This window comes from Perissodus microlepis, chromosome 11 (genome assembly GCF_051167445.1).
Source record: "Perissodus microlepis isolate ML-2025 ecotype Zambia chromosome 11, ASM5116744v1, whole genome shotgun sequence".
NCBI classification, from domain to species: Eukaryota; Metazoa; Chordata; class Actinopteri; order Cichliformes; family Cichlidae; genus Perissodus; species Perissodus microlepis.
This window is the reverse complement of record NC_140471.1, coordinates 31459812-31482049: the sequence shown is the minus strand read 5'-3', so window position 1 is coordinate 31482049 and position 22238 is coordinate 31459812. Positions and strand designations below refer to the sequence as shown.

At 37.4% G+C, this 22238-nt stretch overlaps 1 protein-coding gene and 1 long non-coding RNA gene across 3 annotated transcripts; one reads left to right on the top strand and one right to left on the bottom strand.

The window, feature by feature from the left end:
• Positions 1-474: 474 nt before the first annotated feature.
• Positions 475-4611, top strand: LOC146378224 (uncharacterized). 2 transcript variants are annotated; one of them, XR_014801709.1, is made up of 4 exons: positions 475-654; positions 1554-1643; positions 2772-2831; positions 4006-4611. It is a non-coding gene; the product is annotated as an uncharacterized LOC146378224 (long non-coding RNA). The 2 variants fall into 2 exon arrangements; XR_014801708.1 differs by having other exon boundaries at positions 2772-4611.
• A 2939-nt stretch (positions 4612-7550) lies between these two features.
• Positions 7551-21079, bottom strand: tbx20 (T-box transcription factor 20). Its single transcript, XM_084944730.1, has 8 exons — positions 20660-21079; positions 19494-19725; positions 18438-18602; positions 17260-17368; positions 15176-15334; positions 14023-14099; positions 11821-11933; positions 7551-10920 (listed from the first exon to the last, which is right to left on the bottom strand). The coding sequence occupies exons 1-8, from the start codon at positions 20787-20789 to the stop codon at positions 10592-10594; spliced, it is 1314 nt and encodes a 437-aa protein (XP_084800856.1). The 5' UTR covers positions 20790-21079; the 3' UTR covers positions 7551-10591.
• Between the last annotated feature and the right edge of the window lie 1159 nt (positions 21080-22238).

The window sequence follows — 22238 nt, the reverse complement described above, 5'->3', positions numbered from 1 at the left end:
ATGGTCATCTTGGGTACACAGCTCTGAATGTGAGAACAGAAGCCCCGCCCACCTGCTGTTCAGAACTTCTGTTCAGGAGGAGCAGGCAATGAGAAGTTCCCCAAGGAATAGGGAAGCGAGATGACTTATTAGCTTAATATCTATCCCTTTTTTTGAGACTTTGAGATATTTTGCCTCCCATTTTGTCTTTACTTCTGCCTGATTTTACATTCCTTGGTTTAATGCTGAATTCCACATATCTGTTTTCTGAACCGAGTTTTGGGGTGATGGAGCCTATCCCAGATCACACAGGGCTAAAGTCAGGGTACACCCTGGAGATGTACACAGAGACAGGCAACCACATCCTCTCACATTCACACCTACAGTCAGCAGTCAGTTTAGAGCCATCAGTCTCTTCTCGTGGATTTATTTGCACAAGATTAACATTCTTTGTGTAAATGTGAGATAGAGGTGGATGGATTGAGCCAGATATCGACAGTATCGACACCAACGCTGATATTGGACGGTACTAGCATAATATACGGTGGCCCTGAAAGGCCAAACGGACTGCAACGGAAATAGGAAAAAACGACAACAGAAATAGGAAAAAACACAAGGGAAGTGTTTCTGGGGAGACAATAACCCGACGGACCAGTTGCAGGAACTGAAAAAATGGTAGGTGTGTTTTATCATGATTCATATAATACTGATGACAGAGTTTTAGACTAATAGTTAGGCTAACACACTTACATCTCATCTTTTCTTTCCTCACAAAACCGATAGATCCTCCACTTTAAGTGTCTCCCTGCGCAATTCTTAGCATATTTTGGTTCCTGCAACTGGTCCGTCGGTATTGTCTCCCCAGAAACACTTCCCTTGTGCTTTTGGAAATCTGTTTTTTCCAATTTCTGTTTTGTTTTTTCCCATTTCCGTTGTGTTTTGTGTGCTTTTGCAGCGTTTTTCTTATTGCTGGTGTTTTCTTAAGTTGCAGTCCGTTTGGCCTCTCAGGGCCACCATAATAATAGGATCAAAACTTTATTTCTATCCTCTAAGTTCAGTATATAGCCCAGTGATTTTTTTGTATTCATTATTAGCTTTGTTTAGAAATGAAAAAAGTACCTCAAACATGTTCCAAATGTGTAAATTGATGAGAATTCATCTCAAAAGGCAAAACAGACTGCTCTCTTCATAAGCTGCCTTCATAAGTGAGAAGTACCGGCAATACTGCCCCTGTATTTACTTGGTATCAGATCAATACTGAGGTTTGCAGTATTGCACAACACTAATGAGTTTCAATACATACATTTTTAATATAAATTTTATATAAATAATTTTTTTAGATATTTTTTTTCTAATCCAATTTATTTGTACTTGTTTGTGTTTTTCTTTCAAGTTCACCCGATTTCTGGCTATTGTGTATCATTTTGATGTAAATGTGAACAGTTGTGTGGTGGGGTGTGTTTTGTGGCTGAGCTGCAGGCGAAGGGTGGAGCAGGGGGTTCAGGGGCAGTGCTAGGGGAGGCTGGATGTCACAGCTGACCTTCATCAATTCCATCATGTCTCTCCTATTTTAGTAGCATGCTGGGGCCCGAGGAAGAGAAGGAGTAGCAGCAACAGCTGCAGGCAAGCAACGCTGAGCTGGCGGTGAGGAGCTGAAAAGCATCGTAAGTAAAGCAGACTGTAAATAAAGTGCACTGCCATCACACTGCCCAGTGCTGGGTCAGGTTAAAACAGTTAAAAGGGAGTAAGTTGTAAGCTGACTGTCATTTTGAGAGCTGCATTTTTATGATACAGAACTTGGTTTGGGTTTGTGAGCCACATATTTCACGAATGCCAAATCTACACAACAGGGGTGCTGTATTAGCAAAAGATGAAATGGCTGCTTGTGACATTACCGTGTTGCATGTAGTAACAAGGAGTGCTGGTCAAGTTACCTGAAAAATAGTAATTAGTTACTAATTACTGATTACTTCTCCAAGAAAGTAATCCTGTTATTTCACTGATTACTTATTTTCAAAAGTAATTAACTATTTTATTACTTCTATGTATTATGCATAATACAATTGAATCAAATGAAAAAGTCTCTCTTTAAAATTGCTTTATGAGTTTTAATCTTTTAACTTTATGCACACTGCATCAAGCAAAAATTAAATTATATGTTACTGTCTCTGTCTTGAAGAAATGTATTTAACATTCAAACCTATTTTCTGCTTATTCCACCATATAAAATAAAATAATGTTTTGTGTTTGCATTCACTCTTTCAAATAGATGCAAGTAAAACACAGCAAAAAATAAATAAAATCAAAGACTCAGCGTCAGTAAGTCCTGTCTCTCTTAAATCTACTGTCACCTGTTTAGCAGGAGTGGGGCCCGGTGGAGGTTTGCCTGGTGCCGCAGTGGTCATGTCAGTGGGGGGATCTGGGGGTTTCTCTGTGAATTTCACATTCCTTTGGCAGCGTGCTAGGTTGTTACGTCCGTTGCTGCCATAGACATTATACGCTTGTACGTCATTGTCATGAGACACTCTCACAAGCAAAATCACAGTTTAATAACACAGTAATGCAGCGTGCTTACGGGAAAGTAACAGTAATCTAATTATTTTTTTTGCAATAGTAATCCCTTACTTTACTAGTTATCTGAAAAAAGTAATTGGATTACAGTAACGTGTTACTATTAACGTGTTACTGCCCAGCTCTGGTAACAAGTGGGAATTATCACTGCTCTGCTCTTTACTGTTGATGCTTTTCGTTTTCTCAGTTCGTGTTCCAAAATAATTTGATTCTGCTTTCAGGGAAAGCACCTCCTTCACTGAAAAGAAGCTGGTGGAGACCAAAACAGAGCTAAAATGGGGGTAATTATGACTTATGCGCATAACAGTTAATAATTCTACTAATGGATGTCTAAATGATAACTAAAATCATTTTTTTATATTTTTTTTTACCCTCTAGTGAAGAACAATAAAACGACCTATCTATAAGAAGTAGGTCTTTTTATTGTTCTTTATATAGTCAAATCATATTCAAAGCAATGCTACGCTTCAAAGTCACAATCGCCCATGTAAACATAGCTGTCGGGGTAATGTAATGGTATAAAATCCCTCTGAAATGTGGTGAAGCATACGGAAGAAGTCAGGTACTGTACTTACTTTTCTCATCTCGTAATGGCATTACTAAAACTAATATATCAGAAGAAATCTGGAAACCACTGCAGCAGCGTCAATGTCAGACTACATTTGGGAAACCTTTTGGCAAAATCATCTGCTCTGGAGCAGAAGTCCAAGCGTTTGTGGGCAGGAAGTGAAATTAGACTGTACTTTGTCAGGAATTCCTGTCGTATCTGTCTGTCCTCGGACAACTTTGCTTTCAAGGTGTATTTCCTCTAAAACAATTTTCCATTGTTTGCCAACAGGTTTCACATTTCACCACAAACTCTCCCGTGTGTTTGTGTCCTTTGTCCTGCCTGAAGCACTTTGCGGCCTGTTTGTTAAAAGCACTTTATCGCTAAATTTGACTTGGCACGTCTTGGCAGGAGAGATTGCAGCTGATGAGACTCCTGACCTGCAGATAAAGCATCCATTAAGTGTCTTGTCTGGAGCAATTCAGTACTCTTAACCTATTAGCATATTGTTAGCCATTTGTGAGATGGTGCAGCCGTGGATATGCACTGCTGTGCTGCAGCCAGTCACCACACCATAAAGAACCACCTCTCACTCTGCTGCTAAATGTCGTCTCCGACATTGTAATGCTCGCCGACTGTCCTCTGCCAGATGATTCAAATGACCGCTAAAAGCCCGAGGGAGGCAAAAAAAAGGGTCCAAAATGCAAAATTGATGGAAATGACATTAGATTCAGCTCATGCTCCTCACTGTGTAAATTATGCCCCAAAATGGACTCTCTGGCCCGACTGTTAGCTCCAATTTGTTGGGCCATACCTCATGGTGGCTTGTCTTGCCCTTCCCTTCTCCCTTTAATCCAATCAAAGCCACGCTGGATGTTATTTATTTGTTTATTTATTTATTTTCAAAGGATGTAACCGATTCTTATCAAGGCAGAAGTAGGGCCTTCTTCCTGGTGAAACAGTGACTAACGTCCAGCCATCGATCCGTCAGTTCGTCTGCGGTGGTGGGTGATGCGTCTGGTGATAGAAGACTTTTTCTGCTTGTGTTTTTATGTGCGAGTGTGCAACAGAGTCATCAGTGCACACATTGTTTTCTTTTTTTTAACGTTCTAGATTGCATTAAAAGATGTCGGTTTTGAGATTATTTCATTTCTCACTTGTTTATTTTAATGTATTCTAGAAATGAAATGACTTTTTTTTTACACATTCAGGCATTTACCTCAAGCACTGCCATAAAGTTTGTCTCCTTAAAAAAACATAAATGCATGAAGTTGCAATTCTTTGATTTAAACTGACCTTCAAAGCACATCACCTCACAGGTGTTGCAAAAGTCGATTCACTACAGTAAGCTAATTGAACGACTTCTCGAGTGGATGATTGTGTTCTTGTCTGTGGCAACTTTAACCTCCTCTTAACTGTTTAAAATTAAATTTGATATTGATGTTGGTACCAATATCGGCTTTGTTGGCTGATATTTACATCAGATATTTCTTTGTTGCTAATGGTGAAGTGTTTAAACATAGTGTGATGAAGAAGATATATATATTTTAAAGCATTTAGATGTTTTAATAGATAATAATTAAAATTTAAAAACTAAAATTTCTTGGCTTCAGGTATCTGCATCATTTATTTTAACGTTTAGAATAAGTATGAACATCCGTTGCAACGTATTATCTTTAGATCAGCTGTTAATTAGGTCACAGTTTTGGTAAAACCTTAAATCATTTTCTCAAGATATTTTAAATACATGGTTACCCAATTCCTGCATAATATTTATATTAACAATAATGGAAACAAAAATTCCACCCTTATGTCAGTTTTCAGTGTGTCTTATCAGGAAAAGGACCCGTGTACATTGATTTAACAATGGTAGTAATTTCCTTGTTTTGTTCATGATGGCTAACTGTCATAGTCGCCTTGGACACTTGTTGAAAGTCCAATCAAGTCCAAATGCAGTGAAAGAAGCTCCAGAATGGCATAAAGCACACATTTTGATGCTTTTTCTTTTTATGTTTGGTGTTTGTATTTATTATGAATTTAAAAGGCTAATTTCATGGAAGTAAAACATCACAAGTAAGAATAAACTCTGCTGCAGGCAGTCTGAAGGATTTTAAGTTCGTACTAATTAGAGATGGGCAGCAACGCTAATTTGATTACTTTTTTTCAGTAATGAGTAAAGTAAGGGATTACTACTGCAAAAAAAGTAATTAGATTACTGTTACTTTCCCGTAAGCACACTGCATTACTGTTTCAAAACCGTAATTTTGTTTGTGAGAGTGTCTCATGACAATGACGTAGGAGCGTGCAAAGTCTGTGGCAGCAACAGACGTGCAGATTAACAATGGATAATATGGAGTGCGGGAGAGAGTATGACCATCCAGCATTTAAAGCGTGGACGTACTGACATTCCTTTGAGTTTGATTCCTTAAAAAGTGAGAAAAACATTAGCGTCCGCTGTACACCCTGCATGGGAAGAAAACTTCTTTCTACAGCAAAAAATTAAACTTAAAATCTGAGCAAGCACCTAGCACGCTGCCAAAGGAATGTGAAATTCACAGAGAAACTCCCCGGATCCCCCCACTGACATGACCGCTGCAGCACCGGCAAACCTCCACCGGCCCCACTCCTGCTAAACAGGTGACAGTAGATTTAAGAGAGACAGGACTTACTGGCGCTGAATCTTTGATTTTATTTATTGTTTGCTGTGTTTGACTTGCCTCTATTAAAAAGAGTGAGTGTAAACACAAAACATCATTTTATTTTATATGCTGGAATATGCAGAAAATAGGTTTAAATGTTCAACAAATTTCTTCAAGTCAAAGACTGTTGCATTTAATTTAATTTTTGCTTGATGCAATGTGCATAAAGTTAAAAGATTAAAACTCATAAAGCAATTTTTAAAAAGAGACTTTTTCATTTGATTCAATTGTATTATGCATAATAGAAGTAATAAAGTAGCTAATTACTTTTGAAAATAATTTGATTCAATTTTATATGATGGATTGTGCAGAAATTGGGCTGAAAGGTCTATTGCTTTATTACGTATTCAGGTTGTGTATCATGTTTTTAAAAAGTAACTAAGTAATAAAGTAACTAATTACTTTTGAAAATAAGTAATCAGTGAAGTAACTGGATTACTTTCTTGGAGAAGTAATCAGTAATTAGTAACTGGATTACTGTTTTCAAGTAACTTGACCAACACTGGTCCTGATTATAGTTTGTATCATCTTAATTGTGCTTCATGTTTTTTCTTACCCTCTGCACCCAGATAAAGTTTTTATGTACTGCTATGTCCTGGTTTTTATCAGGGTTTCATTGCCATGCTTATGAAAAGCAGGAAATGCTGTAGTTTTTAAACATAGCTGAGATATGTATAACACCCAGACTGTTAATGCAGTGACCACTTTCATTTGTTTCCTAGTAATCAATATATATATATAAATAAATAAACATACAGAATTATTCAAAATAAATTACACTTTTCTTTTTTAAAAAGATGATATAGTGTGATTTTTTTTTTTTTTTTTAGCTTCTGCTTAGATCATTTATATCACACATTTTTTCTATACACTGCAGTCGCAGCAGGGCAGCAGCGGCCTGATGTTACACCACTGAATTAAAAAATCCCGCCCCCATTGTAAATATCGACTTCCCCTCCACTGCAATTTTGTGGAGGTCAGTTGAAGAAGCACAGATGTAAAGACTTGAATAAATGGCAGCTGAGTTTCATGTAGCTGCTTCAAATTCACTCCGGTTAACCTGTGGCATCAGTTCCTACTATCACCTGTGATCTGCTCCATGCTCCAAACTGTAACATAGGTATGGTTTCATTTTACAATGAACACAATTTATAAACCTAAAATCAACCTAATGTATTAGTATTAGTTTGCCCAGTGTCACAGTAAAGTAAAGAGTTCTGTATTGAACTGAAATGGATTACCTTTCCAGTATTTAAAGATAAACCACAACACTAATAGAATGCAGTTAAATGCTGTGTTATAACTCACAGCCTTAGTTTGAAAATGTTAAAATTCTCATCATTTACATAACCAAAACCACAAAGCTCTTTGGTATTATCTGGACTTGTGATGTTTCTGATTAGTGTAGCTGTCAAAGTGCATGAAGCTTCAAAGTTTCAGAGAGCAAAAAAATACCATCAGCATTACGTGAGGCTTGGATGCAGACTGACCACTAGGTGGTGATGCAGGATGGGCTGAAGCAGCTTAAATCCTGATGAAGCTTCATTTGTTTTGTTTTTTTATACTGAACTCTTGTTTTTGCTTTTATATTTACTCTATTTCAGCATTACACAAACCTTTCTAAATACCTGATTATAATCTATTTTTTAAAGAAAAGACAAAACATAAACATTTCATTCCATTACTGAGTATCTGTGATTTTGATCAAGCAGATGTAAATGAAAAAACGTCAATAAAAGGCGCTCAGTGTCTGGGTGGTGATATATATATATATTTCTCATGGTTTACAAATAACTTTTTTTTGTTTGTTTTTTTTAGATGCGGCATAGTACATTACACATTATTTCCATACAGCAGAATAAAATAAATATATTGCACTTAAAAATAATCAAAACACAATCTCACTGGGTGTATTTGGATTATGGCATTAAAAACAAAACAATTTAGAAAGCAAATTATTTTCAGTGGTGAATTGCGACTCGGAGGTGTTAAACATTTACATCAACATGGAAATCACCATTCAGTGAACAACAGAAAAGGACTTTGATTTCCACAACACGTACATTTCCCCGTCTTGCTCACTACACAGCTGAGATAAAATCAAGTACTGCCAACTCTTACACCCATGTTCTGCTGCATTAGGTACATGTGATGTTAATATATGGCATGAGTCAAACTGGGACATTTACAGTGTTTGTTTAACCAACTCATGTTGCTCTTTCAGCTTAATTTCAATCTTTTCTCTATGCTGATCGCTGTGCAACTGCAGAGAAGTGTTAAAGGGACACCTTTAATCAAAATACACAAAACAAACAAACAAAAAAACTCCATCCATACTGCACATTTTATCAGTAGTGATGGGATTATTCTTTTTATTTTTTGAGTTCATCTTTAAAATGAAAGTCTGTACCACAGCACAGGTTGAACTAATCGAACTGTTAAGGTAAATCGTTTCACTTTTTGAGTACAAAATAATTTGATTTTTCTGGCATAAAGGCTCAGATTACATTGATGTCAGTCTGCATATTGGCCTGGATGGTTTATCATCAACTGCAGTTTTTAGGACTCAGTTATAGACCACAGATACTGGCTAAAATTACTTTGTTGTGTGTCATCAGAGCTTTTAAAATAAATGACTGTAACTGAGTGTGTGAGCCAACTTCCTCATTTCTGCATGCTTTAAATGAGACCCAAGAGCCAATATTTCCAGCTGTGTCTTGTCACCACATACACACATTCAGCCTCTGTAACACCCAATGAAGACAGACCACCAAAAGGCTGAAAGCAAGGAGGAGTCAGGGTTTATATTTCTACTTTACATTTCACACTGTTTTATGTGCCTTTTGATATAAAACAGACTACAGTGAATGAGTCGTAATTCAGCCCATTAGAGGCCAGTCAGAGTAGATTTATAAGGGCCACTCAACCACTTTCACTAACCTAAGCAAATTAATATACAGCTATATAAAAAAATGTGTCATTGAAGTGATTTTAGTTAGAGTCCAGTCACTATGCAAAGATAGTGAAATTCATCAGTCTGTGTGAAATCATTCTTAAACCGAACGACTTTTGTCAAACCAAGCGTACTTTCTCGACTCCACAGAGATGAGCAAGCACGGCGTGTTGGATCGTTGGTTTCAGATGTCAAGGACAAGTCACTGAGCTACACTGTATGCTAAAGTAAAGTTGATCAGGTAATTAAAAAATGAAATGCTGAAGAACTCGATGTTATGACACTTCTATCACAGATAAACGTGGTGATTACGAGGCCACGATAGCTTTGGGTTATCTCCGCCTCTGTCTAGAAAGTTTGCTGTTGGTCCGTGGTGGGACTTGTGTTAAATTCAAAGATGAATCTTAGATTAAAGGTCTGCATGTGTTTACCATGGACGTATTATAATAACTGGAATAAATTGAAATGCCAAAAACTGCAGTTCCCCAAATGGCCACTTGAGGCTTGTTGCTAAAGTGAGTCAGTGCTGACCCAGGTTAAAATGCCCAACTTTACAGGAGAATTAAACAGGTTTACAGCCTGTGACAAAAACTGGTTATGGCCTCTGTAGCTAATTTCCCCTTTCATGACAACTGTGGTGCAAGTGAACTGTTATGTAACTCAACAGTTTAGACTGTACTTTGTCTTGAAGTTACACATAATTAAAAGTGTGACTCCTCTGAATGACACATGAGTGCCATTTTTTTTTAGGAATACTAAAATATGAGGAAAATTGCCTAAAAATGCCAGAAAGATCTTCTTGCTAGGATCTTTTTCAAATCACCTCTAGACCACTGATTAAACATTATTTAAACAAACAGCAATCATATTAACCTTCAGTTTCAGGTGTCTATAGAGATTTAAACGGGCACCAAGAAAAAAAATCAGCAGTAGTAGCATGGTATCCAGCTCTTTCAATACATCTGTGGTATGAGCAACTTCGCTGCTTCCATTAACTGGTCCTTTAAACAAAGCAAAAACCACCTTTTCATTATTATTATTTTTTGGCTCATATTTTTCCATATAAAGTGTGTATGTCTACTGCGGTCAGCATGCGTCTTATTATTTGTTTAACTCCACAGTGACAATTTTCCTATGAGTAAATGTAGCACGTTTGCCTTTGTACAATGCATTTTAACATGTTTTTTGACATTATTTTCGAAACACTGTGGGTGAAACAGTGTTAAGTTCTAACTTTCAACTGTACATATGGCTGGTTTTCTCCAAAACAGAGGAAACCTGAGATGGCTGCTCTGCCTTGATGACATGCTGAAATGTTCACAGACTGAGCCTCGGTGTCCATCCGGTGGAGTTGTGAGTCATTTTGGAGAACCACAGAATTGCCTGCCATCTTTAGAGCCGGTTGAGCCCCTGCTACCATTAGTGCCTGTTTAAAGGAAGACAGGGTTTTCTACTTGTTTCTTTAAATAAGTCAAAGATCCACTTTCTGTTCAAGAAGGGCCAAGATCAAACATGCTCCTGTTATCACCTTGCATTAGATTTTATAGTTTGTATTGAGGTCACAAGTGTTTGTACAGTGTCTTTTAAGCATTCGTAGAAACCACAGGATCTGCTGGTGTTTCCGCAGGTCCAAAGGATGGCGCCACAGTCCTTTTTTGATTGGCTGTCAGTACACCTCATCCCCTTTATGTCACGAGTGTCACCTCACTTACTGTAGGTGAACTATTTACAAAGACCGAAGGGAAAGATACAAACTGGATGAGGAGTGAGGAAAGAGCTTGATGCTCCGAAACACGGGTGAGTGTCAGAGCGAGGTTCATCCATCTCCTCCCCAAGATGGAGTCATACAAATGGTGTCATCACAGTGGAGGAATGGCGGAGTCCCTGGATGGCAGCATAGGGGCCCTGCTGGAAGTAGTGGTGGTAGCGTGGCATGTGGAAGGAGGGGAAAGAGGGGCCGCTGCCCTGCATGGTTCCAGCCAGAGCGGTGGGTGTCAGCGGCATGCCCAGTCGGCTGTAAGGGGGCAGTGAGCCCTGGATGGGGTGGGGCAGGGAAGCGGTGCCGGTGCCCATGGCCGATAGGGACTGTGGGTGCTGAAAACCTGAGAAACCTGAAGTCGTTGTGACCCAGGAACTCAGGGAGAGGTTATCTGAGGCGGTGAACGCTGAGCCTACAAGAGACAGATGAATGTCAGTTCAGTTGGGATACAAATAGATTTCAGAAAAAGGCTCACATAAATGTAATAAAACTGGATTTAAACCAACTTTAAATTCCTGTCATGGTCTCTGGGATTTTTGTACTACATCTGCTGTATTAGTTTGTTTTGCCATCTTTCTAGTTTCCCTGATCTACTTTATTCTCCTGCATCTTTCATTATGTAAAGTGTTTGTCTTCATGTCTCATTATTAGTTATTTATACTGTGATACTTCCTGCTTTGTTTTAAAGGTGAGTTTCTCGTTCTAGTTTTAATTTCTGCCTTTTTTGTTACTTAGCTGCTTGTTTTTTGGATTCCTGCTTTGTGTAGAGATTGCAGTCTTATTATTTTCAGTTATTTTTGGATGTTGCATCAGCTAAAATGAAGTCCTCTCTCCTGACTCCATGACGTTATAAAGCTCCAAACACCCCCCCAAACAAACACGTTTACATTTAGTAGAAAACTCACAGATATTGGTCTTCATATCAATACTATATCAAAATATCATATTTGTCATATATTGTGTATATGACAAATAGCCTCTATATTATTTTTATTATGCATTTTGTAGTTCTTAGTTACTAATATACTTTCCAAGTATTTGTTCATTAGTAGCTGTTAAAGTGTTTTCTTCCCACATACACTCACTAGGTCATGTTCGGTTATCAGTGACACTGTAATTATCCCTCAAATATTAGTACACCTGTATTTTTTAAATGGTAAACTTCCTTAACTTAAATTGTAACTGCAGAAAATGATGAAGAGAATGATGAGTTTCTATTTTATATGGAAGATGAAAAAAAAGGAAATGAAAGAAATCTACTAAATATAATGCTTTCACAGGATCTGTGGTGTCTGCATTTATGAGCGTTTACCTCTGGTGTGTGAGGCGTGTCCGTCCTCGCTCAGGTTCTCCTCGTCACCCGTGTAGGTTCGGATCGGCGACCGGGCGTATGAGTGCTTGTGGATCAGATTCTCAACACTTTCCCTACAGCAAAAGCCGAAGAGAGAGCCCCAAAATAAATCTCTTTTTGTCATTTTAAATATTTTTTTTTAATTTGTTGAGATGCAGACTTAGCAAAAAAGAAACTATGTCACTTTTTTTTATAAAACATAATTTCTAGAATATTTGATTAGGAGCTTAATAAAATAGTTGCAAAATAGTTTTGTTGAATAGTTTTGATAGAAACTTCAATTATCCATTAATGTCTGACAACATAAAATAGATACAAAATCAAGATCAGAATAAAAAAAATTAAAATGAGTTGGGTTTTTCACCTATAATCTAATGTGATAATGTTCAGGGGTTAGTGACACTGAAACTGACAGGTCACAGATTTATTTTTATTACCAGTGCAATTTTCTAGTATCTGCCTTTTGGTCCATTCTTTGTTTCTGTGCAGTAACAGGATCTTTCCTCTTTACGTGATGTTTTTTTGGCAGCATGTCTAAGTGTGAATTTCCCTTTTGTGTATTTTAACGTTTGTGTTGACTGTGCATGTAGATTTTGGTTTGTGTGTGCGTCTTCTGTGTGTGTTTACTATCCAACAAAGTGCATTAGCTCATTTGAGTCTTGTCAGACAGCACTTCTCAAATACAGTGACACAAATTGTTGCGGGGGGGCGGGGGTAGTGAGTGTTCACAAGTGCGTGTGCATGGCTGGGTGGACAGGCAAGTGGTCTGCATCACGAGAGCCATGCGTTCACATTAGCAGCCCCCCTCCTTGCAGCCCTTTTGCCTCCAATTAGGTTAGGAAAGTGCAATATCTGTCAGCAGAGGAGTACAAATGTGTGTGTTTTTATCAGCGTCGGGCCCCTCCGGCAGAGGGGCCACCGTGAACTCCCACAATACGCAGCATCAGGCGGGAGGCAAACAAGGAGGGGAAGAGGCGGGGCATGCTGGTTTCAATCAGTCATTGCAGCCAATTGAATTACAGTGTGTTTTAGTGCAGTGGCCGACTCCAGACTAATGTGATTTCCGCAGCTCACTAAGATCAATTGATCTGGTCTAATTCACAGCCCTCAAAAAAGAGAAAGACAGAGGAGAAGAAGGAGGGAGGAGGAGTGTTTGTCTGGCTGTTTTTCGACAGTCTCTGTTTGGGATATTTGATTGAAGGAAATGGGCAGATGGTCTGATTTTCTCAGCTGATTTTGGCCGTAGTGCCGGAATCGGGAATTACGAGAAGTGTGTGTTTTGGCAGCATTCATAAAAAAAAATCCTTTAGAGGGGTGATTTATAACTCTACGTATGTGTGTGTGTGTGTGTGTGTGTGTGTATAAAGGACAGACAAACTCTTCTTGTTCATGCAGAATATAGAGAAATGAAAATAGAACATATAACAAAAGGAAAAGCAAGATAAAAGGACTAAAGGGGGGGGAAAGCGCAAGTGATGGGGGAAAGAAACGAGGATGATAGCTGGGAGTTTCAGTGTTTAAAATTTGTTTAAGATAAGACAGACAGAAATGAAGAACAAAGAAGGTAAAGAGGGAGGACAGAAAGGGAAGACTGAAAGAAAAAAGAAATACAAGGGAAGGATGATCAAGAAGGTAAGCAAAGAGAATGTGAACTAATAAATAAAAATAGAGACGAGGAAGACGAAGGATACAACTAATACACAGACTGGAAAAGAAAAAGTAAAATGAAAATTTTAAAGAAAAGGGAACAATGAAAAAGGATTGAGGGGAATCAAAAAGGGAAAATAAAGAAAAGTAGCAAGACCAAGTAAAAGAAAAAAGACAAAACTGGGGAGAAATATATAAACTATTTTAAAAAAAAATGGGTGAATGAAAATTAAAGCAAAGACAGGGAATAAAAAGTAAAAGGGTTGTATGAAGATGCAAGAAAACAAGAATAAAAGATGTGAAAGCAAGAACAGAAAGAATGACAGAGTACAGTATGTGGAGCATGGATTATCTGTTCTCCACTGACACAAACAGAAGGAAATAAACACTCCAGCTTCTGTATTTACTAATGAGCAGCAACCCCGGCTATCTAACACTCCCCCCTAATCGTGTATCTTGTCCGCAGCGGTGGGGAGAGAGGTAAACAAACAGTGCAGGACCCAGAATCCCATGTACCTCTCCATGTCCGTCAGCCGCGAGGAGTCCCGGAAACCTTTGGCGAACGGGTTGCTGTCAATCTTCAGTTTGGTTATCTGGGAAAACACAGGAGCAGGAGAGTGAAACGAGTCAGTCAGGTCAGGTTTGACACCTCATTTTATTGTTTGTTTGTTTTTTTGAGTCAACATGTCTCTTCACGCTGGTTCTCTGCAGCTACCACATCCACAGAAGCCCAAAGCACAGCCAGGTTTTAAAGCTATTTATATTTTTTTAATGTCTGTATGCATGTCTCCTCTTTGTGCTACAAAAGAAGCAGGAAATAAAGGGACACACAGGAAAAGCAGCACAATTTCTCAGCTCTTATTTCATTGACACTTTTACAATTAAATTAATTAAATTCTAAATGACCAGATTTATTTATTTATTTATTTCCACCAGCACAGCACCAAAAGGTTTGCAGGTCACAAAATTTTAATCAATTATTTTCGTTTTATTGGGGAAAACTGTGAGAATTTCACAACTAATTAAAAATCATAAGAAACGTGATTTTCTTATAGAAATTCTGTTCTGGATGAACTTCACCTACTTACAAGGTGCACAAAGAAGGGGATAAAGACAGCAGACAAGCTATTCAGCACTTTCATTATGCAGAACAACTTTGTTATTTGATTTACACATTCAGGTTAGCGTGATGGGGTTTATTACAGATGAAATTTTAAACTGAATAGGTATAGAAACAACCAACTGTATATATGTCCAACACATACACCCACCAATGAGGCACTAACAAAGATGAGCTTTAATTACGGTATATGGTGTCAATCAAATAACAAAGTTGTTCGATATATTGTACTATATATTATTTACACTATACTGTCTTAAAGGCAGAAGTGGATGCACGCTTGAGCTTTTACCTGGTATCTCTTGATCTTCGTTAGGTCTAAAGTGCACTTTTAATCTCAACCTTTACCCTTTCCAAGGATGAGAAGTCCTTAAATTGCTCAGACAGCACAACTCGTTGTGCTGATAAGGCCCATGTGATACAATCAAAGGCTCCAGATTGACTCTTAAATGGAGCTTGTGGCAATCTTTATAATTTAAAAATTTCATGGGAACCAGCAGCAGATTTTTGGCAGAGTCCTTAAGCCTGCAGGAGTCAACAATCACTCACCAGCTGGTTCTGGTAGGCTGTGACAGCTGTGAAGACAGTCTCAATGAAGACAAAGGTGCGGAACTCCTCAGATTTGAGATTGAGCAGCGAGGCAGTGTGGTCCTTCTTTTTTATGATGTGGACCCGTGGCTGGTATTTGTGCATGGAGTTGAGGATGATCTGCAGAGGACAAGAAGAGCAAGAATTAGTTTACAGTGAAATGTAGATGATGATGTGAAAGCTCACTGGAGTTAACAGAGTGCATCAAGATCAAGTTCAGATATATTCTATTCGATTATGTATTCTATCTCTGCACCACAAAGCACTATTATTGTCCATTAAACATACCAGGGAGTCATACTGTCGCAGTGACTATTCATTGTGTGAACACACAAACTTCAGTTTACTTTTACCCAGTCCAATTCACACCCTTTTGCCGCTGGATATACTCGGCAATCCACAAGCGTTCTATTAATGTGCAGCATAAAATAGTTCCCAAACATTTCATCAAAGTTACAAATATAAAAACCAAATTACACTGACATTTGTGACTCATTTTAAAAGATTTCCACAAAGATGATCCACAAAATGAGAAAAAATGAGAATTGACAAATGTATTTGAGAAAAGATTAATTTGCATGGAGGATAATTTTGCCATTAAAATCATAAAGAAAAAAAATCATTTTAAGCATTTAGTATAAATTTGAAAGGCTATGAACACGGGGTGTGTAAAGCTAAATAAAGTGAATTTGTGTACAAATGCTGAGTCTTTCTAATCTAGCCCCTCCCTGTCATACTGTGGTTTATGTTTTATATATGTAATTTTTTATATGTATATTACATTTAGTTATGATATATTTTCTCTTGTCTTGCTTCTCTCTTTATTTCCTTACTATGAATTGTAGTTTTGGAAAATAAAATAAATGAAGTATAAAAAGTATAATGCAATATGAAAACACTGCTTCACAGTAACTGGCTCAAGTATTCATTGTCAGAAAAAAAGGTTCAAGTTAAGAAGCCCAGAGATGAAAAATTCATTTATACCTGAAAGTGATGTCTTCAAATTGGAAAACGTAATTTTCTGCTACAGGTAATCAAAATTTTATGCCGAATATTTTTTATTTTATAGAATATTATGCACATAACTTCAGTCTTTAAGAGTACAAAGTTATATTTCTGCACTACTTTTTGTTGTTGTTGTTGTTGTTGGTGGTGGTGGTGGGTGTGTGTTCATGTGTATATGTGGGCAATTATTCTGTTTATAAAGTTAAAAATTAATGTTTAAATCGCTTTCTAAATTCTAAATATATAATGTCATATATAATGTCATTATATTTTTGTGATATTTTAGTAAATTTCATGTCTTTATCGTTGCTGCTGACCTTTCAAATGATCAGACTTAAGCTGCAGTGTTACAGAAATAATGGCGGATGAGTATATAATGGGAATTTGTGTGCATTCAGTTTATATGATAGCATGAGAGGAATTATTGGGGTAAGAAGCGATATTACTGTTATTTTTTATTTTATTTTAAATAGTCTTGTAATGTATTCTTTTGTATATATTATACGTTGTTAAATGCATGATATGTATTTATATGTATACACTGCATTATTTTTACTGCTGCATTCCACTGTTACTCGGCAGAAGAAAGAATCTGGCAAAACTAAAATAAATAAAAGGAGTGTAGAGCATTTTTAATTTTATGTGCTCATCACATTGTATATTTGTTTTGGAGACATCCACCTCAATAGATTCAATTGAGGTGCTATTTTATACTGAGAAAGTGCACACACCCTTTAAACTAATAATTGCCGCGTTTCCCAGACTGTGCCCTTCTGTTGACTTATTAATGGATGACAGTTATTATTATTATTTTTTCTGCACTGTTCTGGTCTCTGCTTGTCCTTGCCATGATGATGTCAGTGAAGGGAGGATTAAAAGAACAATTTGCTTTAAGTCGTATATTTCGCCTGAAATGAAGCTAGCTTAACTCATTTCCACGGGGTTTCGAAACACTAAAGCCTCCATGATGCTAGATAAATACTTGACGTGTTGTTTCGAGGCAAAAAGATGTGAAGAAAGAAGAAAAATCAGGTGCTCACATGTCCGTGTTGGTCCAGTTCGTTGTTCGTCAGCTTCACTTTCTCAAAGGAAACCATTTGCTTCATCAGCTGCTCGCCGGTGAATGGAGAGTCTGGGTGGACGTACAACCTGCGGGGAAAAAGAACAGCACCTCTGATTGGCTGAAAGGCGTTCGTTTCTTATCCAATCAACGTTCAGCAAACTGGCAAATTAAGAATCGCTTAGCGACTAACCAATTAATTGAAATTACAATAAATACTGTGATGTAATAATAATAATAAAAAAAATAATAATAATTGTAAGAATTTGTATTTATAATTATGAGGTTAAGTAGGCCTACTTTAACACGCCCTGTTTATAAATTCACAACAGCCGCTTGGTGTGAGATCGAATTAGCTACGCTACGTGTAAAACTACCACAAAAAGTCATTAATGCCAAACAGCATTAAACCTTTGTCAGAATGTTTTTTTTTACTCAGTATTATTATATGTTGTGTTTATTTTATTTTGTAAGATTTAATAATTCCTAATCTCCCATTTAATCTCCCATTACTAGAAGTGTTTTTTTTTTATAATTCTCAAAAGTTTTAACAGGCTAACTATAGAAAAGTCGTTAATAAGCACATATCAATGCATTTTTTAATTGAAGACTACAATCTTCATATGGGCTCTAAAATCCAGGTTCTTGAAATAAATGCCTAGCTATGTAAATAAATAAATAAGAATAAATAATTACTGAAAAGAGGCCTCCAAATGATCTCTTTCTTGAATCAAATCAATATAAGTCTGCTCTCCACTTTTTTATAAGTTGATTATATTTAGTTAAGGTAAGACAAAATGTAACTGATTGTCAGGTTACATAAACAACAGCCTACCAGAAGAGAGTCAGCGGTGTCCATATTTTCATAAAGAATAAAGTTTGATATTGCAACTGAAATAAATCAGGTATAAAACATTCATAAGTGCCAGAAAAGAGCAGAATTATTAGTGAATTGTTTTCAGGTTTTTCGAATATCCACCCATTCTTCCAACGTAATTACGGTCATTTCATCTAACTTGGAAAGTCGTTCAAAATATTGAAAATCTCTTTGGAACATTTTCATATTCAAATTCAAGTCTACACAGGGGATTTTTTTTTTTTTTAAAAAAAGGGTATACATATTTTAAAAAGAGAGAGAGGGAGTTTAGGTCTGCCTACCTGGCGGGGAGAGGGGGGTCGGCCTTGCCGGCTACCAGCCAGGAGGAGCGGTGGTAAGCGTATCGGTAGCGCTTGTTGTCCACTGGGACAATGTCCATCAGCACGATGTACTTGGAGTCCTGGTCCACCCCGGAGAAAGAGACTCGAATGGTTGGAAACATCCTCCTAATGGTGTTTTGTTAGAGCAGAAAGAAATAATTGCTGTGTTAGAACACTGGTCTTTCTAAATGTAGCGCTTGCTAAAAAGATAATAAAAATAAATAAAGTAAATGCACAGTTAACTTTTTTTCGGATATTCACAAACAGTTTGTGTTTTCAAGCCATACTCAGTGCAGGAATACAGCTCTGAGTAGTGAATTAGTAGTTTGCATTTGCTGGGTTTGAAGCTAGTAACGCCTCACCAATGTCCGTAAATGTGTTAAATGCAGTTCAAGTTTCACGAATTCGTTCACAGGTCCTTAACATTGCCTCCCTCACGTTTCCCTTAAAACTACACCCATATATATATATATATATATATATATATATATATATATATATATATATATATATATATATATGTATATGTATATGTATATATCATTATTATTGTTATTATTATTATTATTTATTTTGTGAATAAGGTTCACATCGACCAGCTGCAGTGTCTGCCTTTATGTTACAGTAACCTGCGGTGTGTTTTTCAGGTGGCTCTTGGGTCAGTGAAACATTAGATCACGGTGTAAATGTCCTTTCACAGCACCTGTGGGAAGTCATCAGATGTCTGCAGCTTCCTGTTTAGATCGCTGCTCTATCTAAAGAAAAGTCAGACAGAGCTGCAGAGGAGCTTTATCCTAATTTTATTTTTTCAACTTTCAAAAGGCTCACAAAGAAGTTCCAAACAAAAACGAACCATAATTCATTTCTCTATTTGTATTTCTCACAATATCGTCTTTTATTTTTCTCTCATCCGTCTATTTTTCTGATTTATTCTGTGGACGGATATATTTATAGCCTATTTATGGGACAATAAATAGGTTACATCAAAATATGAAAATAAAATTAGCGGTAGTTTACCTTCCAGATTTGGTGATGATCATCTCAGTACCGAGCTCGTGAAATTTGTCCCACAGCTCTTTGGTCTCAAGGCTGCACGAGATCTTCGCCATCTCCTCGCTTGGGATGCCTGGGTTGGTGGGGATGAGCGGCTCCGTGCACACGGCGGGCGCGCTGAAGTCCCCATGCCCGTCCAGGGAGGACAGGTCAGCCAGGGACTGCTGGTTGCAGGAGGACTTCTCCACGAATTGCTCTGTTTTATTTAATTAAGGTGGATTTGTGGAGAAACAGGGATGATTATTCTCATTTGATGTTGATGTCATCAGGAACAACTGCAAGATTTTGTCTTAAACAGGGAAAGCAAGTATGTAACCACAGTCTGCTAAAATATCCTGCTATGCTGTTGTGTTGCAGCATAATAAATGTAATAAATCTTTTTATTATAATACCTCATTTCTACTAGAGCGGCTTCTATCATGGATAAGGTCAAATAAAATAAACACACATATCAGATCTGTAGAACACGTCTGTCGTTAATGAGAAGAAGCACAATTTACATTCTTACAGAAAATCTGAAAATTAAAGTGTAATACTTGTCTGACATGCCTGCTTTAAAAAAAAAAAAGATATTTTGGAGAAGCAGCTCGTCTTTTGATTCGATTGGCAAAACAAAATATAAAGAATTAAAAAAAAATATATATATATGCTCTTTAAAATACAGGGAAATTAAATGTTGGAACAATTAAGGCGCAGGGTGAATTTAAAGCCTTTTTATTTGCAATCATTTAAATATTAAAAACTCTTTCATTGAACACATTGGTTACTTTTTGATTAACGTATATAATAAATTGCACGGATGTTTACTGTCACTCTATGTATCCTCATGAATTTCCTTTTACATTTTACAGACTAGAACCTCACCTCACTGCTATCACAGTTCATCTTTATTTAATTTGTTTCTTCAGCATTTTCCTTTTATTATAACGCATCGTTATTTGTAAAATAGTGACTGATTTGTTTTACGGTTCCACATTTTTTGAGGTTACAAACGCCATTCGTTGATAAACTCGCTTTTATTATTGGATGTTTAACTGCAATTCGAAGTAATTCGAAAGTGTAACCCCAAAACTAAACTCACGTTGAGCCTGTGTAAGTTTTCTGATTTAATTCTTCAATTCTTCTCTTACCCAGAGGCTTGATGGTGTTCTCCTCCGCCTCCTTGTCCTTATTGGGCTTCCCGCTGGACATCAGGGCTGCTATGGAGAAAGCATTTGCCCGGGATGAGAGCTGCGGTTTCGGGGATGAAGTGTACTCCATGTTGGTGAAGAGACTGGAACAGAATATTCCCCTTTGAATAAGGAAAAAAATCCCCAGAAAGGCTTAACTCCGCCTGCTTCCAACTGCCAGCGACGTAAAGAAAAATGTGCAGGGAAATACGCAAAGTTTCTCCTCGATTTCGGCCTTTCTACGCAAATACTCAGCTGTAAAACTTGTCACTTCGGAAACGCTTGTCACTGCCGAGTTGAGAGTCTTGCTGGATGCATGGTGAGAGAAGGAGGGCTGACTCCACAGACTTGTGCGCGTCCTGCAGTGCCAGATCTGAGGCCGGCTGCTCTTTGGGACGCTTCACTCCGGCTCACCCTCCCCTTATAATTCCAGTCTGTCCTCCAATCGCTGCCTCTGTGTCCACGTCACAGTCCCACTGTCCCACAGCCACCCTGCTACCAGGCAGCCAATTAAATACCCTGACAGGGTTTCCTTTTCATGCCAAAGACCCCATATACAGAGAGAGTGTGGTTGGAGAGGGCTGATGTGAGATTTTTATGACTGTCTGTACTCGGGTGATGACAGAAGGAAACGACAAACATATGGTTCGGAAAATGTAATTCTTTGCTGTCATTGCAAAACACAAAGGAAAGAAATAAACAGAGAAATGTACTTTATATTTGGAGCCCTCTCAAGGACCCCCACCAGACCACATGTTGGGAACCACAAACCCAAAATGTCAACAACAGAGATTTTCCAGGAGATGTTTGCCCAAGATGGAGCTATTTGATAATTAATAGCAGAAGTGAGATGATGAGGAAAGCTTAACATACACAATATCTGCTCCTGTCACAATTATGAATTGATATGAAAGAAACACTGAAGCATTTTAGTCACATATTTTTTAAGTGGTTAAAACCTTTTTGGGTCACTCTTTATTTTGGATACTAACCATCCTTTTGAGATGACTGGGTGTTCCATATATTAACCCCTTCCTGCAGTGCTGCCTGGTGTGTGAACACACTCACTCACAATTCATTTATAGATGAAACTACCTATTCATGCCAGAAGTTATAATTTTTTGAGTTATATAGTTGTTCTGTAATTTAAAAAAAACTTCCACAATGATTTCATTGTCTTACAGCTGACTCCAGCCTCACTTCAAGCTCAATAATTGTGGCTCTGTGTTGTTTAATGGGAATAATAGCTAGCACATCCAGCAACAAAAGAATGCTAAATATGGCCCCAAACTACAACTGGACAAGTTAGTGAGGTTTAAATATATATAAAAAACAAAAGCGTAAAATTACGTTGTTATTGCTGTTAAAGTTGAAACAATGAGATTATTATGATTTATAAAAGGAGTCAACGTGAACATGAATGAGAAATTTAATTTTAGGTGAAAATTAGCCCAAATTTAAAGTCTAATAGTCTAATTTATAGTCTAATATATTTATTTATTTTAAGTCTTTTTTTATTTACTTGATTAGCAAATAATAT